We start from the raw sequence: 18,053 nt of genomic DNA, 5'->3' as shown, positions 1-18,053 counted from the left end.
CTGTGCGCTACCTATTACAACATGTCAAAATATCTGCTCTGAGACAAAGGTGGACATATATTTTCACTACTGGTGTGAGAACAAAAATTCTGTTTTGGACATTGTTAAGCGAATAGTTCGGCACGGTTTTCAAAAACTCTTTCAGAAAAGATGTGAATAGTGGATGAGAGCCAGCAGCTTTTAAGCTCGTTTAACACAAAAACAGAAGTGACATGTTTAAAGCTCAGTAATTAACACTTTGTCGTCTCCTTTGTCGTCTCCTTTGTCGTCTCCTCTGCACAAAAACGGCAGTGTAAAAAAACACACAAGTTGCTGCTCCTGCCTCGTTTCAATCTCATTGTGGTTTAGGAGGTTTGGTGCACTGTGTTACCCCGAACCAGAGGCTCTCTGCCTCCTCACTGTAGCTTCATTGTTAATGGATAGATATGTTTCAGAACCTTCTTATCTATCTATCTATCTATCTATCTATCTATCTATCATTTTTGGCTTTTTGTATTTGTACACTTTTACACATTTTTTCCTTATTTATTTGTCTAATATGTCTCTAATTCACTCTTTCTTGCAGACCCCTGTGCTTCTGTAACATGTGAATTTCTCCCATTGGAATTAATAACGTCTGTTTTGTGTCTTTATCTATCATTCTCAAATTAAAGTTTTCCTATGCAGCGGTATAAATTAAAGAAGTCTGGCCCAGTGTACCAAAATAAAATAAACTTTCTGATACTTGTACAAAGCTACTTGTCATTTTAACTGTTTATCCAAGTTTTGTGTTTGTTTTCTGATTAATGTTTTCTGTCATTTCTAAACACTACACAAACAGGCACTGTGGGAGAATTAGCTTAATTTAAACTAATGTCTGTAGGCTGCACGTGTGCCAGGAGGACTGTACCAAATGAAGACGCAGGGGGGCGCAGTTCCCCGCCAGGTGCGCCTTCTTCCCTGCCTCCCTCCCCGCACCACCTTCCCATCCCATCGCTGCACGTTCTGGCTGCTTTATCGACCTTCTCCCCGCCGTGCAGCCCACTCCTCCTTCCTTCGCGAGGAGAGCGGGACTCTGACGCGCACAATAAATCATCCTCGCGAGGTTCCTTTTTCAAGCCCCATTTCATACTTACTCGCACTGGAGCGCAGACACGGGCGAGAGTCAAGCCTCGTAACTGTGGATGTAGCAAATGTGATTCAGCACAGCAAACAACGTGGGTGTTGTGCGTGCGAGCGCGCGCGCGCGCGTGTGTGCTTTTTCTTTTTTCTTTTCTTTTTTTTTTTTTTTGGTGGGGAGTGGAGGAGAAGGAGGAGGAGGTGGGGAGAGAGCAGCGATATGAAACGCGTGTGTTTATGTCTCCTTCGTCACCCGTTATCTGTGACTGACCACCGGCTCAGTTTCACCTGTACGAACGACCTTGCAATTGCGACCGAAATTCTTCTAACGAGGTTTCCATGGAGGAGCAGTTTGTCGTTTTATCCGTGAGGGCTGAATTTGGTTCCTATTGGTGTCAAGATATTTCGGGATAACAGGTAAGACAGTGTGTAATTTATATAAATAGCGACGGGCATGCTGTTGCCACCACGTCGGCCTGTTTTTATGCTGTTCCCGACTGCACCGTCCGCTCCTAATGCCTTTTATTTGAGAATAATTGTTTGTTTTAGACTCGAGCAACGTGACGTGACCTCCCAACTGCGGCCAATTCCTGCACACTGAGCAGGCTGATTTATTATTTTTTTAAAGAGGCAATCTAGAAAGAGGAGACTTCTTTTTCTTTTCTTTTTTTTTTATTAAGGAGTTGGCTCCAACATGCCTGCCTTTCTTTGTCAAAGTGATGTAAGGGGTGCAGTTAGTCACAGCCTGGCATTTCAGCCCCCTAACTGCTCCTGTGGTACTTACCTGGTGTGGTGCCACACTGCAGCTCACCCCGTGAAATAGAGCTAACCTACAGGCCAAAGACCAGTACATTTTTTAACGGCTGAATGGGGCTTGGGTGGACTTGCATGCACTAAAACATAGAAGAAAGAAAAGTAAGAAACGTGTAATTACGGTTCTTTTGGCTGTATTTTAAGTTAAAAAAAAAAACCCAGAAAAACTTCAGAAGTATCAGCAATTATGGGCTTTATCCTTTATGTGATCCACTGAGTGCAAAGGTGTACACACACACACACACACACACACACACACACAGTTTCTACCTTGCAGCGTTCACAAGGTAATTGCATACTTTAATGCCACAATGTCAGCTGAACAATCTGTGATGAATGCAGCTCAGGCCTTCAAACTAAGTACACTCCTACTCTTTCCAGCTGGGCTGTTTGTTCAGTCAGCATGTTACTTGGATGCAGGCAGAGTGTGATGTAGGTGGCAGATATGTGTTTATACATTTATTCTTTTTTTAAGTGTCAGTTAAGCCAGTGGTGTATTGGTTCCAGAAAGTACCCTTCTTGATTGAGACCGATCCCCCCCCCCAAAGCTTTCTCACCACCTTCTGTCACCATCCTGTTAGCACCATTATTGCAAGCAGTGTGAATGTGTGCTTGTGTGTGTGTGTGTGTGTGTTTGTGTGAGTGGGTGGGTGGGTCAGCTTGCATCTGTGTGTGGACAGCTCTATACAGCATGTGTTACACTGGTGTAATTCTCTAATCCTCCAATTTGCATTTTTAAACGATTTATTGGATGTGTAGGGGGAAAAAAGGAACACATGTAACTCAGAGCCATCCCTGTAAAACCCCGCTGCAAATGCAAACCATGCAACATGCGAAGTTGACTGCACTGTAATACCCTCCATACCTTTTACACACACCAATTCTCAGTCTTGAGATGCCAGCACTTTACACTGTGGGCCTATTACTGAGGTAAGGCATGCAGGAGTCTTCTAGAGAGGAGGCATACCAATCCAATTTAGCAGACTTTGGGAAGGGGGGGGGGGGGGGAACATGAAAGGTAGGAAATAAAATCTTGGCTGAGATCCCAACGTGTCTGATTTCACATGCAGGCAGCTAACAAACAATTAGCCCCTCCATAAGTAGCACTCTGAACCAGACTCGCCTTGGGATTAGACCACAAATGAGCCGCACGTCACAGCTTATGTCTTCTAAATGGAAAGTGAGGGTATGTGTGTGTGTGGAGGCTGGCTGGCTGTTACATGTGTTTCGTACATGGTGAGAAAGCAACTTTAGTGTGTAGGTGTGTGTGGGCTGTGTGACATTTAGCAGATTGATGTTATTATCTGCCCCTGCCCTTAATACGGCCGCAACACCTCTTGAAGAAACTTGTATTTTCAGACCCGACTTATTCATATACGCTTCCCTTTTATGCGTGCGCAGAGTAATATACACAAATCTTCCCATACGCTGCACACTCGTAATATGTGTATGTGTGTGTGTATGAGACCGCTCCCTTATTTGCTGTGTTATTGCCTGCTCTTCATTGTGTGAATGTTTGACATTTTGTAATTGCATCATTACGCGCTCAGTCCCCTCCTGCAAGAAGCGCGCGCATCGCAATTTGCAACACATGCTACAAGCAGTCAGACTCTTGCCCTTGATTACGGACCTGGGTGGAATGGCTTCCTCATCAGGCTGTCTTGATTCACCCCAGCATGTGGGAAGACACATGCTGCTGTGGGTGAATCTAATTGATTGGATGGCACCCAATTCCCAGGTCCAAGTCTCCTCAGGCAGCCAGAGAGTGAATCTGTCCAAGTGAAGGATGAGCCTAGGCGTTGGTTGCTCCCCTAATAGATTGGCATGGACTTCCTCCCATATGCCTCTGGTATCACCCTCAGACATCTCTGGGTTCAAGTTGGCCACACTACAGGGCGCAAAGTGACATTGCCTGGATCATTGCTGATTAGAGATGCGAGGGCTACCCGGCACCAAACTGTTCCTCCACTTTTACAGTGATTATGTTTCCGCTGACAGAAAAATTCTGACACTTCCCCTGTCTTAGCTTGATAGGTGATTAAAAGATGTTACGCTGGCAGTGGTGGAGTTTTTGGTATTTTACAAGGAGATTCTCGTTTCAACAGGTCAAGCTCCTCTCTCTCTCGGAGAACACAAGTGCCATTTCAAAGCTTATTGGATGAAAGTCTCATTTACCCCTGGCTGCCAAATATGACGTTGCCATGGAAACAGCTTCTACTGTTATCAATCATCGACTGTTTGACAGGTAAACTACCTTTTTTTTTTTTACGAGTGATGGATTTTTGGGGGGGTTTCTGGTGCGTGCGCACGTGTGTGTGTGTGTGTGTCTTCACGTTTGGACATTTACAGCTGTGGAATGAGACAAAAATAGTGTCAGAGAGGATGATGGCTCAGGTTTATAGGAGCACTCTGCAGTATTGGCTTCCACTCACAATCCAGACACAATACTCTCAATCTTCGTCATCACTTTCGCCTGATGATGAGGCATTTTACTTTTCTTTTCTTTTTACACTTAGTCAAAAACACTTAAGTAACATAAAAAGAGAGCAAAGGTTTCCCCTTCTGCTGGGAATGATTTTCTATGAATAATAATCATGTAATGATTGTATTTACCAAGCATAGACAAAAAGTTTGTTAGTAAATGATTAAAAAAGTTTTCTTGTGAATTTGTTAAACTAGAGGTGTTTATTTTATTTTTTTTAATGCTGGAGCAGTGACAGAAATGGCATCCTGGTACCGGGGAATGCTGTTAGAAGTTCATTTTTTAAAAATCTATTAGTTTGCAAGAACACTTTGCAACACCTGCAAAGATATGAGACTCGCTTCCCTGTTTTAAAAGCCTCTTTATGACACTTTTCCATCTAAGAAAAATCAGGTAATAATGGAGTCCCGACTCCATTACAGTGATTTCTATTCTGTCTTCATGCTCACGCTGGAACTGTGTCTCTGTCAGATTGCCTGGACAGTGGATCATTCCATGGTCCGAGATGGAGAATGGAGCCGGGTGATTTGTTCATACCCATTGACTCCATAGAAGAGGAAGCTACTCTGACTTGTGACGCAAAGGGAACACCATCTCCTCAGTACAGGTAGGAGCACATTCACGTTTAGGTTTTTAATCTTCAGGTTTTCAAAAATGTTAGTTTGGGGTTATTAAAATGGGTGAAAGACTGATTTAGAAATCATTATTTGCAAGATTTCGTTGGGTTTAACGTAGCAGTCATTTATAAGAAGTCGAGCCCAGCAGAATCCCAGCTGCTTAGCTGATCTCAACGTTCGCCAACATCAGCTGACAGCCTTGCCGATGCTCTTCCATACATTTAACTGGCAAATCTCACTTAGGACACACTATTAAAGCTGCTTTAGCCTGCCCACGTTTGCCTCATTCCCCAATGTTTGAACCTGCAAGGCGCTTTGCAACCCACCTGCACCCCATCACTTCGTCTTGTGCTGTACCTGACTTATTAAATGTCTCATCTATAGTCACTGATGCATGACTGTGTTGGGTCCCGCTTGTGCTCACTTCCAGTTTAGTACATCCATTCACTCATGGGAGTGAGATGCCAGAACACAGCTTTCAAATATAAACTGATGGAAATAAAGATCCAGAGTCCTAACTGAACTGCAGTTCAGTTAGCACATTATCAACGCCGTATTGCTCTTTTGTTTAAAATAACACAGGCGGACTCGTTCTCCACCTCATAAGCGGTTACTTGCACTTTCTCCACTCTTTCGCTTTCATCACCGACTGTATTTTCTCAACTGTCAACGTCAAAAGAGGAGCTTGTTTAAAGTAAATGATTAGTTGAGCAAACATAAAAGCTGCATTGAGACATGATCGCATTCTAAATGGAAAAAGAAGATGAGGGAAAGGAAGAAGTGATGTACTCATCTGGATATTCTCAGTGACTTTTTACCCCAGAAAAGAAAAGTAATACAGATGCAGACACCTTTTTATACTCCTGGCTGCTCCCAGCTTGCCATTCTTGCAAAGCCAATTTAGATTATAGTTTTCATGTGGAAAAGCAAGCCGCTTTCCTTTCTATTAATTTTCTCCAAATTAGACTGAAATGCACATAGACACTCTGTGCAGCAGTGTCATTATGGCTTTACTAATTCATATTGACTAACACACCACCAATCTGCCTCTTGTCTTACCAGATAGTATCTTAGTGACACATGTGTAGCATCTTAATGATCGTCTCCTCTTATAAAACACAATGAGGCCGATGCAGGTTGCTAGACATCGGTTGGCACCAACAGACATTGATTACAAGTGTCTTTGGCGTTCGACGTTGGAATTACTGCAGCACAGCCGGCGCAGATGAAATGAATGACAGTGGTGTGGAGTATGTACATTCATTATTTCAGGCTCTTCACATTCCCCATCTAAGACCAGGTATTTCCATGTACTGATTAAAGGTGAGATGAGCATGTTTAACGGGTGTCTTGTCACGCTGGCTGTGCTAGGCTCTGTATGCCCTCAGCACCTCTCTGGCTCCTCTCTTGAAGTGTAAATGGGCTCACACTGCTCTCTCCCATCCCCCTTCTTCTCTTTTCCCCCTTTTCCCTTTCCTCTGCCACTCCTGTCACTCACAGAGATATGAGACTTTCATACTATGCGCACAGCACTGATTTAAAAACTCGTGGGAGAAAATCAGATCTTCTATAGAAAAGCATCGTTGCTGCTGCAGGCTATAAAAGTTACACTGTGTGAGTGTCTTAAACGTAAACAGAAGGTGACTTGTCTACCCTTTACTTGACCTGAGGTTTGAAGTCTGTGGCTCTAGACCGGTAGATCATCCAGAATACTCGGATTTCTCTGTGGTCAGACAACATGTGTTCACAAAATGAGTTTCAAGCGGAGTAATTCAGTTTTCCAGTTGCCATTCAATCACCTGCCCTATGTTCGTGGCACCACTGAACAGCAGAGGCACTTCAGAGCAGGTCAAAAAGAGGTGAAAACGGTGGCTAAGGGATTAAGAGCTGAATGCAAGAGTGGACATGGACACCCACACAGACATGCAGGCATGTATCACTAGTCATTTCAGCCCTTTAGGTATTCATCGTAAGCCACAAGAGTAATAGGGTTAACCTCATTGCATACAGTGACCAAGCTGCATGTGTATTGATCGGCCACAACATTAAAACCATCTTGTGTAGGTCTGCCTCGTGGCGTCAAAGTAACACGGTCCCCTCAGAGCATGGACGTGGGACTTCTGGGGAAGTCCTGGCATCAGAATATTTGTAGTCGAGTCTTTCTTCGCCTTTCCGTCTCCAGCGACTTCATCGTCTTGTTTATGTCTGTCTTTTTGCACAAATGTTTCTGTTATGCTTCCTTTTCTTGGTAAAGGAGATATTTTGCTTTATTTTTCAAAGTTATTTGATGTTTCTGAAACCAGTGGGCAGTTTTGCCTGCCACTTCAAGTTTCTGCCCTTTTTATTGCTTTGTTTCTGCAGCACAGACGGTTCATGAAGAGTCATATTTCATTAGTTTAAAAAACAAAGGTGTTATCGAGCGCTTGCGTTTTTTTTGTTCAAGTTGGTGGGAAAGCTGTCAATCAGGCTGTGGTGTCAAATAAACAACCACTCTCTCCTTTCCAGGATGTCCACATACACATATACCATAGATGTGAGAGCAAATTGATCTGCCAGTCTGCATTCTGTGTAAGCAATCTATGTGCAGCGCTGTGGAAATATTTCAGGCAGAGAGGCATTGGTTAAGTCACAAACTCATTGTGCAGCATGATAAACGTGCACTGATCAGCCATTAAAACCTCCTCTATTGTTTAGATGCATCAAAACAGCACTGACCTTTTTGGGCATGGATTCAGGACCTCTGAGTCTAGCTCATTGGTAGCAGATCCTCGAGGTCCGCTGGGTTAAGAGCTCTTATTGGATTGGGCATCCCACAGATGCTTGAACAGATTGGGATATGAGCCCTCAACTTTTCGAAATATTACCTGACGGAGGTGCATGTGAGAATGCAAATGTCCCACACAGTGGGTTCTGGTTTGCACAGATTGTGAGAACAGCACAGATAATACCCTGGTGAATGCACAGCTAGTGAGCCCTATGTGCTCCCTTGTGGACGCTCTGCACAGGAAGATCTCTACTCTAAACCAAACTGAATATTTCCAGCATCGAGAACATGGCTGGCACGAGCGATCTCCATGTGTACTGCATGTGAGAGAAGACGGCATCTTCCCAAGTACTCCCAACTTTTTCCAGAGTTTATGTGTGAAAACGATTTTTGTAATACTCCCAAAATGTTCCCACCACCTTTTTTTTTTAAATGCAGTGGAGCGCATTGCTCTACTGAGGCTGGAGGAAGCCACTGCAATTGTCATGAGTCTGCAACCATGTAAAGCATTAAAGTAAAATCCACATGAATTCAGTGATGCATTTTAATGACCAGTGTTATTCCAGTGTTGATATTGTTGCACCTGATCGCTAATTATTCTTTTTCTTCTCTCTTTTACTGGGAAGCGAAACATATATGCTTTTGAAAAGACATCCATTGTGTTTCCCACATGTCTGTTGCCACTTGTTGCCACTTAAATAAAGCAAGAAAGGAAGTGCGTTGCTAAGTGAAAGAAAGGGTTATGTTTTTTTTCTTAAAGACAAACAATGGAACATTCTTGAAAAGTGCTCTGTCCTTGAACCCATCAATGCTCAGCTTTTGAATAGCATTTAAAAGGAGATAGAGTTTTTGCGGTGGCGGCGAATGAAAATGAATAATGAGACTTGCTTGAATCAATGAATTAACCTTAAATTTTTAAGAGTTCTTTTAGGTGCTTCATTTATTTGATAGCACCATCTTAACCTGCTTCACAGAGCTTCTTTTTTTTTTTAATTCTTCCTCCTGCTAAGCGTTGGAAAGATATAATAAAGGGTGAAAAGGAGTTTAAAAGGCCTCCTTTGATACATTGAGCCATTGTTACCTCTTGCCAGGTGGTAATGTTTAGTCCTGATGAGGAGTCAAAGGTGGAATAATATCACATTATGTAAATCTAATGTGACAGAGACGAGGTGATTATGGTTAGACTGATGATCATTGTCCAGAATGGCTTCTAAAACCTTTGTCCTCCGCTCCCCTTAAATAGCGAAGGACAGCTTTGTGTATGATACCCCTAGATTAAACTTTAATGATCCCTGTGGGGAAAATGGGATAACTGCAGCAGCAAGTAGTAGCACAGCTAAATAAAGAAAAATGGAAAAAATACAACACAGTAAAGAAATTTGCACTTCAAGGTTTATACAGACACAAAGGACATCTGTTAGGTGAGTAAATTAATGATATATGGACATGGCAGCATGATTACGGTACTGTTAGACTGCAGGTACAAAAAAATATGATTCGCTCAAGCAGCATACAGTCTCGAAAAACAAAGTACGCTCTCTTTTAATCCTAAGGTGGTAAATTTCAGCAGATAATAAACTCATCGGGTCCTTATCAGCTTCTAAAGTTACTTAAATACAACCTCAGATGTAGAACAATATATGATATATTGTTTTATTTTAACAAAAATAAGCTAAAATGCAGAAACATTTTGGTTTCTGCAAAATGTTTCTGCATTTTGGTAATAACTATAACCACAATAACATGAATGAATAGTTTTTTGCGTGACTTTATCAGTCTCTCACATTGTTGTGGAGGAATTTTGATTCACTCTTCTTTACAGCATTGATTCAGTTCATCAAAGTTTGCAGACTGTTGTTTATGCACAGCTCTCTTAAGGTCCCACCTCAGGGTTTCAGTCAGCTTGAAGTCTGGAAGAGTTCATTGTCGACTCACTGACAGCTGGTTTGAGGTGTTTGTGCTGATATTCGGCGTTTGGTTTTCTCCAAATGTGGCACAGTGCAATGTGGCCAAACAACGGTCTTGCCTGTCCGCAGGACATTGTTTCAGAAGTCTTGTGGTTTCTGCAGATGCAGCTTTGCAAACTTTAGCTGAGCAGCCGTGTTATTTTTAGAGAGAAGAGGGTTTTCTCCTGGCAGCTCTTCCAACCAAGCCATACTTGCCTTTTTCTAATTGAGTTGTCATGAACTTTAACTTTTAATGCTAACTCAGATGTTGCTTTGAGGTTTTTGCAGGTCACCTGTCTGACCTTGGGTGAATTTGCTGGCACTCTGTCTTGAGTTTTTTCCACTTGTGAATAATCATTCTTACTGTAGAATGGTGGACTTAAAATTGTGGGGGAATGTCCTTTAGACCCTTCCTAGTTTAATGGTCAGCAGCTTCTCCCAGATCACTGCTGATGTCTTTCCTCCTTGGCATTTTGCTAACACACACCTGAACTTTACAGACCAACAGACTGCCAAAAATCTTTCTTTTATAGAGGTGCTTACACTTGCTGATCATCACTTAATCAAGTGGACTGGATTAGCAGCACTTGGCTGTTTCTCATCCTCTTAATTCCTGGGGAATCAGTAAGGGTGTACTTAGTTTTTTCATGCTTCTGCATTTTGCTGGGGTGGGGATTTGTTTGGTTTTTTCAGTATATAATGGCATGGCATAATATGTCATCATCTGTTTGTCTGAGCCTGTAGTAACCTTGTATCAACTTTGAATCAATTAATTTTCATTGTGTCCTGATGCACGAGCCTTAGAATTTAAAGAGGGTGTACTTTCTTTTCAAATGACTGCAAGTAAAGTTTATCAAGTTGATGCACAGAACTGTCCATAATTTGCTGGCAGTCACACATGTATCAACTCCATTGTCCTTAACCCTGAACACAACACAGTTGTGTTTGCAGATTTGTTTGTTTTTAAGGAAGTTTAATCACAGCCGAAAAGAATCGTTGGCCAAAGTCCTAACCACAAGAGTTCATTTCAACTAGCAACCTTTTAAAATCCTCGGCACCAGCGCAAATCACACCACATAAAGTGTATTATTCTTATTCCAAGTGAGTTACCACAGTGAATTGTGTTCTCCACTCACCTCCTGTCAGACCACCTTGGTTGGAAGGAAGAAGGGGACTGCGTGTTTTGCCAGGGACTGATGGTGTCTTTGCCCTCACAGATGGTCACTGAATGGGACTCTCATAAATCTGGGTCTGGATCGTCGGCGGCGTCTGTCTGGGGGCAACCTCATTATAAGCAGCCTGGACCGCTACCAGGATGTAGGGATGTACCAGTGTATGGCCTACAACACAGTAGGAGCTATCCTCAGCAGAAGAGCAAGTCTTCAGTTTGCCTGTAAGTTACAGTCAGAGTTTTAACTACAAAAAAGCACGTGTGTGTAAATGCTCTTAACTACAAATAATGCAGACGTACGCTAAAATGGAAGCGCTTTATTTGCAGTATTTATCAGCACGCAGCAAGTTCAGTGGGGAGCCGCATTAAATGTTAACGTAACATGGGAAGAATTTGAGTGCGATGACGGTTCCTTACTTATGGTCATGCAGACTAAGAGTTGCTATTTCACTTTGTGTTGTTTGCTTCAATCACAAGTCATTCCAGTTTCGTTGGATGCACTCTGGGGTAAAGTAGTCTACCAAATTGCACAAGTAGTGTTTGAAGAATAACTTAATAAGGACTGGAGCCTGAAGAATAAAAAAAAAGAATAGAACACAGCATACCTGCACTTTTATGAAAAAGGAAGAACAAAGCAAATGAATAAAAGCTGCAGTGCAAACTATACTACAATGCATTGCTACAAAAATAATAATTTAGGCAGTAAAAAAAATGTACTTTCACATCACGTTTCTGCTGGTGAAGCAGGTAAACAACTCAAATGAATAACCAAATGAATACTTATTACTTCTATACTATTCATTAAGGCTTCCTTTCATGCAGATCGCAACAAAGCGCCTTTTCACACCTTCACTCGGTGGTGGTATCTTGCCGTGCAGATGTTTTGGGTCTTTTTTGACAAGCTTTTAAGATATGGGGCGGTCAGAAAAAATGGAATAATGACATTTTAATAACTTAACAACAATGACTTGAGAATAATCTAACCTCTCTGAAAAAAGTTTGAGTCATTTTATTAACCTTCAAAGGAGCCTCCAATGAAAAACTATAGTTCTTTTTATTTTTCAGATTCTCTTAGCAATATTTGGATGCAACACTAAAGAATAATAACAAGAAAAAAATATTACTAGGTACATATACCTTAAGGTGTAGCTCAATAAAAAAAAGTTTTCAGTCGTTTCAACTTTTTTCTTATAGTGTTATGAGCTCTTGCAGCATATCTCGTCATGGTGTATTAATGTCTTGATCCCCCTCAGGCAGTTTTGGGCAGCTATTTTGAAACCACTATAAAATGAATAGAGAGAGATCCAAAAGTTTATTCTTACAATGGACAAACTCTACCTTGTAAAGCACTGATTTAAGAAAAAACTGTAAAGGTTGAAGTATAAAGTTTATAAAGCCTCAAATTGTAATTCTGCTTGGCACATGCAAAGTTGCACAGCCTTACAGACTTCATCACGACTCAATTCAGAGTGCAAATGTAACAAATGGCTCTCGCTCCTCCCACCAGAGCCTTGAACATATGCCAGGCTAATTTACACGATTCATACAGAGGCTATGAACCGTCATGAACCTCTTCTGTGCACGAGCTGCAGTTCAGCAACATGATTGGCTCGTGTGTTTACCTGTTCGGCTATCTCTGCTGCTGCGGGATAGATTTCTATTTGAGATTCTGTGCTAATTCAAGTCTTGTGATTTCAGCGCTTACACAAACATGTACATAAATTAAGTTAGTGGCGGGTTTTCACATCCAAGTTCCTTTTTTTCATAAAATGGCATATCGCTCATATCTCATTCAGGCCCTGGGTTCAGCAGTCTGTCTAAACTCTTCTGTTTCAGAGCCTCACTTGTCTCAGTTGCTTTTGTTCTCCCTCAGGCCTTGCAGAAGTGCAATTTTCATTACAGCTTTCTTATGGGTTTGTGTCAGTGTCTTGCAGAAAGCTTTTACTCAGCCTCTTTTCCACTCCCCTGATAGGTGACATCCTACAGTAAGCTTCCTTTTCATTTTTTCCCCCCCTGTCAGACTTAGATCATTTCAAAGTTCACACCAGAAGCGCAGTGTCCGTCCGAGAGGGACAAGGAGTGGTGTTGCTTTGTGGAACGCCCACTTCCTCAGGAGGTAAACTCTGCTGTTGTTTTGAGTCCTGCTGAAGTGTGATTAAAACATAATCTTACTGCCACTGATTAGCCCCTTTTCTAATCACAGTTAATTCTCTTAATCACATTTAATATCAGAGAGCATCCAGCATCGTCTCATGCGCTTCCTTGTTTGCCTTCCAGACCTTACTTATGCATGGATCTTCAATGAGTACCCGTACTTCGTTCAGCAAGACAATCGGCGCTTCGTCTCCCAGCAGACGGGAAACCTTTACATTGCCAAGGTGGAGCCCTCTGATGTGGGCAACTACACGTGTGTAGTGATGAACAGCATCACAAAGGGCAAGGTTCAGAGCTCCCCCACGTCTCTGATCCTCAGGACAGATGGTAAGACACAGCTTGTGCCTTTGACGTGACAAGTATTGCCTTTCAGCCTCGCATTATGGGCCTTTCATTTTAAGGTGGCTTTAATCATTACGCCAGCGAGAGTGCTCTTTATCTCGTTGTACCTCACTGAAGTTGAGTCACAGAGGGCTAATGCCTGTAAGTAAATAGTTGCTCCTCAATGTAGGCCAACAAACAAAGCACCCAAATCTCTTCTTTGCTGACTTAGCTTCTCTTATAATTCGCAGTCCCTTTAAAAGCTTTCTCTTTGCTTTGACATGAATTCTCGGGCCTGTTCTCAGCGGCGTGTTGTTCTGTTCTCTGTTATGCTTTCATAGAACGAGTGAATAAAGATTGCCTTGGGAATGAATTAAACATAAGTCATACGTCAGTGGACCATTACATTGAGTGTTCTGGTGGTTCAGCCAGTTTCTACTCAGTGTACTGTACATGTAGCTGCATAAATTTAAATCCCCTTGCATCACTTTCTGGTCGCGATCTTGAGTGCCTTTCCTGAATGCTGATATTAACAATGAAACACAACAGAGGTTAGGAACTGCCTACTCGAGCTTTGAAACAGCAGATTAAAAAAAAATCTCTAGATGAAAAATAATGCTCAGTGTATTTAAATTATTCCTCGCTGGGTTTTCGCTACACTCTGGTGACTGTACTCTTAAGCGATGCACGATTTTGAGTTTAGTTTACCCATGAGAGAGCGTTTGCTCATGTGCATTTCATTTTTTCCTCTGTTAGCTTTCCAGTGCTATTGTTTGGTCCATAATGCCAGCCGTAATGCTTGTAACTCATGCATAATGGAAGACTGAGCAAGTTCTTGTGCTTGGTCCTCATAGGAGTGATGGGTGAATACGAGCCGAAAATAGAAGTTAATTTCCCAGACAATGTACCCGCCGCGAAAGGATCAACAGTTACGCTGGAATGTTTCGCCCTTGGGAAGTAAGCTGGATTTCCTCAAGCATGTTTTTAATCTTTCACTGTCTTTTCTTTCCATACAAGGAACATCTGGATTTCTAAGCAATTATGGTTCTTAGAGCGTGGCATCAAGCCATGATTGGTCTGAAAGCAACGTGTCGTTGGAATGGGTTAAGTCCAGACCAGGGATGTCAAACTCATTTTATATCCTGGGGGCACATACAGCCCACAGGAAATCAGTCAACATGACTCTTTGGGCTGAAATTGTAAGAGATAGGTGTGTAAAATTATCATAAATTATAAAACAAAGGTTTTGTCAAGAGAATGTCTTTTTTTTCTACTCACCCATTGTAAATAAAGACATTTCTGTAGTAGATAAGATCATTTAATTGTTTATCTGTTACTTCATTACTTTGTTTTAGTATGAATGACAGTGAGGGAGGTCTTCATCAGTGGGAAAAGCTGTAAAATGTATAAAAATAAAGTTAAAGGTCTCCAAAGATTATTTTCCAAAACCACTCAGTGGGCCAGATTGGAGTCTTTGCTGGGCCAATCTGTTTTGACACCCGTGGTCTTGACCATTTATCAGCAAAACGAAAAAAATAAGTACTGCAGTCCATCTGATGCTTTATTGCTACAGATTGTTACAGACACCTGCACCTGATTCCCCGCTGAGCTCTTCCTTCGCATGTGTCTCACAGCCCCGTCCCAGAAATCACCTGGAGGAGGGCCAACGGCGTTCCCTTCCCCAGCAAAGTCAAAATGAAGTACTCGAACGCCGTGCTGGAGATTCCCAGCTTTCAGCAGGACGACACGGGCGGTTACGAGTGCGTGGCCGAGAACAAGATGGGGAAGAACACAGTCACCGGTCGGCTGGCTTTTTATGGTACTGCGACTTTTGTTTGAGTTTTGAGACGACGCCACAGACAATTGAGTTAGACAAAATGGGTAAACAATCAATATCTCTGCTTCTTTCAGCAACGTCGACAATTGTCACGTCGTTAGACTTTGTAAATGGCAACAATTGTAATGTGATCGTTTAAAAGCTATAAGTAATTTTATAATAGCAAGAGCTCATTGTTATACACGCTACTTTAATGCACACACAAATCTCTGCCTTCTTCCTGCATTTTAAGCGTTTCACTGCAGCTATTACATTTTGGGTTCTTGGCTTGCTTCAGCCGCTGTGTTTTCCTGTGAATCTGTGAAAGAGGGAAAAATGACACTTGTGAAATTGGAAGTGACAGTATGTACAGTGCCACCGAAGTGAGCTGTGCTTATTATGAGCATTGCACTCATGAAACCCATGAAATTTCCTGAAAGCTGTAAATATATGAGAGACGTAGGGGGGGTTGTGTGCTGGATGGGAAACCAGCAGGACCAGACATTTATTATACGCAGAATTAAGGTGACAGTTTGGGGGGGGTGAGTGCTGGTATCGGGTGCTGTTCGCCGGTCATGAGAGCTTCTTCCTTTGTGGTTCGGGGTTTTAATGTTAATCTTTGGGTTGCCTTGGGCTGCTGACACATTTAAGAGATGTAACTGATAGACTGAATTCAATTTTCTCTCCTCTAGCCTCTTAAAGGAAAACCCATTGACGATCCCCCCCTAATTTGGGCTGCCAATCTGCACACGCTTTCCTTTGAACTTATTTAGATGCAGTTTATTTAATACGATAATGCTCCTTCCTCGAAATCTGCCCTCTGGTTCTTGTCAGATAATTCACTCGAGGATAATTCTGTGTTCTCAGCAAAGCCTCAGTGGGTCCAGACAATGAAAGACACGGCTCTAGCCATTGAGGAGAGACTTTACTGGGAGTGTCGAGCCAACGGCAGGCCCAAACCCTCCTACACGTGGCTGAAGAACGGCCAACAGCTCCTCTCAGAGGTAAATTACCGGCTGTCGTCTGCCACCTACAAGTGTTTCATTTTAAAGACTTAATCTTCAGCTTCAGCTCTTCCTTTCATTTCCGAGAGCCTGGCATAAAACACACTGCTGTTTTCCCGAGTGTAATTCAGAGTGCGATGAGAGGAGAGGGTAAACATCTTACTAAGGTGTGCCAGTGATGAGACATGGATGTAACTGTCTCGTATTCTGCTTTACCTTGGCAGATTACAGAGTCTTAGAAAGTGGATGTGTACGGCTCCCGAGAGATTGCTCTATTTTATCTGAATGGAGTCAGGGCTTGTTTTTCATTATTCATGGTGCATGTTTAAGCTCCTTCATATTGAGGGACAATGGGTTTAATCTCCTGTGAAATATACTGTATATAGCACTACACCTAACTCTAGACCACCAGAGAAATACATGTGGTCTTGCATATTTTGAGATTTTTAAATTTGGCTGACCTCGATATGCCTCTGACACTTAATTTCTTACCTCTTACATGCATTATACTGTAGCAATAACCATCCTGATATTGTTCAAAACTAATGTTTAAATATCCTTCTTTTATTTGAGGTTTATTGTTTTTACTGTTGTACGATTCAGAATATGATTTTCACCATGAAAGTTGCATTTTTATCTAATTTGTTTCATATTTATAGTACAGAATATAGCTAATGATTAAAAAAACACTAGTAGGTGCTGTACTGTATATGGTTAATACTGAGAAAATAAATTAAAATGTGCAGATATAATACAAAAAGCTCAAATATTGCATAGACTGGACCAAAAGTGCACAGGATAGGAAAAAAAATGAATGTTCCATACTTAGAAAACAAAATTGTGCTTTGTGCTCATAGCGATAAATTATTTTGCAACAGCATCCTGATTTGATCCGCGTCCATTGACAGCATCTCTAAACAAATCCAGCACTTGCCAAGCTTTGCCAGAGCGCGCCGCAGAAAGCAGAAGCTACCTGTAAGTGTAAGGCAATAATTGCTTTCTTTCAACCTTTTCTTCACAGGACAGGATCCACGTGGAGGACGGAGTCCTGTCAGTGTCTGCGCTGACCCTGTCTGACGCTGGCATGTACCAGTGTGTGGCCGAGAATAAACACGGTGTCATATATTTTGCTGCTGAACTAATGGTTTTAGGTAGGATGGCATTTATCTCTCTTCTAAATCCTCAAATCTTTGTTGCCAAAGGATCTTAAAGGTCATCTTTCTGTCATTCTTAAAGGTTGTCTGGATTAGCAGATAATGGGGTCAATGTGGATGTTTTTGTGGGGTCAGACACATTTAGATATATATATCTTTTTCCCCCCTTTACTTTGATGTGGGGATGAAGATGGTGTAATAGATGCCAAACTCATAGCTGAATAGTAAACGTGAACTTTTACTGCAAAACCAATTAAAAGTTATAACAATATTTTCTGCTCAATTCTTCTTCTTTTATTAATACATAAAACTGGCTAAAAAACACCGTTCCAGCCTCGATTTTTATGTCGGTTTGATTCGTCAGTTTTAAAAAACGATGTGTTTCAATTACTGTAAGATTTGATGATTTTCATGGATCAAACTGGTGCTTGAAATGCTCAGTGAGATTTGCTGCAGTCTTGCACTAACGCCAGTTTGCTGTTTCCCACCAGCTTCTCCTCCAGACTTCACAGGGAACCTCCTCAGAGCTTTGCTCAAAGCCAAGACAGGAACTACAGTGACTTTAGAATGTAAACCCCAGGCCTATCCCATCGCTAGTATTTTATGGAAGAAAGGCAACCTGCCAATCCACACAAATGACAGGTAGTAACAGGGTTAACGTTATTCTGAAAAAGTCAATGTACACAGTTTAATAGGCTTGTTTTTTTCCGTAT

At 41.9% G+C, this 18,053-nt stretch overlaps 1 protein-coding gene across 1 annotated transcript in view; it reads left to right on the top strand.

Annotated features, from left to right (window-relative positions):
* Positions 1 to 956: 956 nt before the first annotated feature.
* cntn3a.2 (contactin 3a, tandem duplicate 2) overlaps positions 957 to 18,053 on the top strand; it is a 45,432-nt gene continuing 28,335 nt past the window's right edge. Inside the window, exons 1-11 of the mRNA XM_084916073.1 lie at positions 957 to 1,515; positions 4,017 to 4,156; positions 4,865 to 5,000; positions 10,938 to 11,113; positions 12,912 to 13,007; positions 13,169 to 13,372; positions 14,221 to 14,323; positions 15,001 to 15,185; positions 16,050 to 16,186; positions 17,208 to 17,337; positions 17,832 to 17,982. Coding sequence (XP_084772199.1) covers positions 4,102 to 4,156; positions 4,865 to 5,000; positions 10,938 to 11,113; positions 12,912 to 13,007; positions 13,169 to 13,372; positions 14,221 to 14,323; positions 15,001 to 15,185; positions 16,050 to 16,186; positions 17,208 to 17,337; positions 17,832 to 17,982 — 1,373 coding nt within the window. The 5' untranslated portion in view covers positions 957 to 1,515; positions 4,017 to 4,101. The remainder of the gene's footprint in view (positions 1,516 to 4,016; positions 4,157 to 4,864; positions 5,001 to 10,937; positions 11,114 to 12,911; positions 13,008 to 13,168; positions 13,373 to 14,220; positions 14,324 to 15,000; positions 15,186 to 16,049; positions 16,187 to 17,207; positions 17,338 to 17,831; positions 17,983 to 18,053) is intronic.

This window comes from Perissodus microlepis, chromosome 20 (genome assembly GCF_051167445.1).
Source record: "Perissodus microlepis isolate ML-2025 ecotype Zambia chromosome 20, ASM5116744v1, whole genome shotgun sequence".
Taxonomy (NCBI): domain Eukaryota; kingdom Metazoa; phylum Chordata; class Actinopteri; order Cichliformes; family Cichlidae; genus Perissodus; species Perissodus microlepis.
The sequence above is the reverse complement of the archived record's forward strand: the minus strand, read 5'-3'. Positions and strand labels throughout refer to the sequence as shown.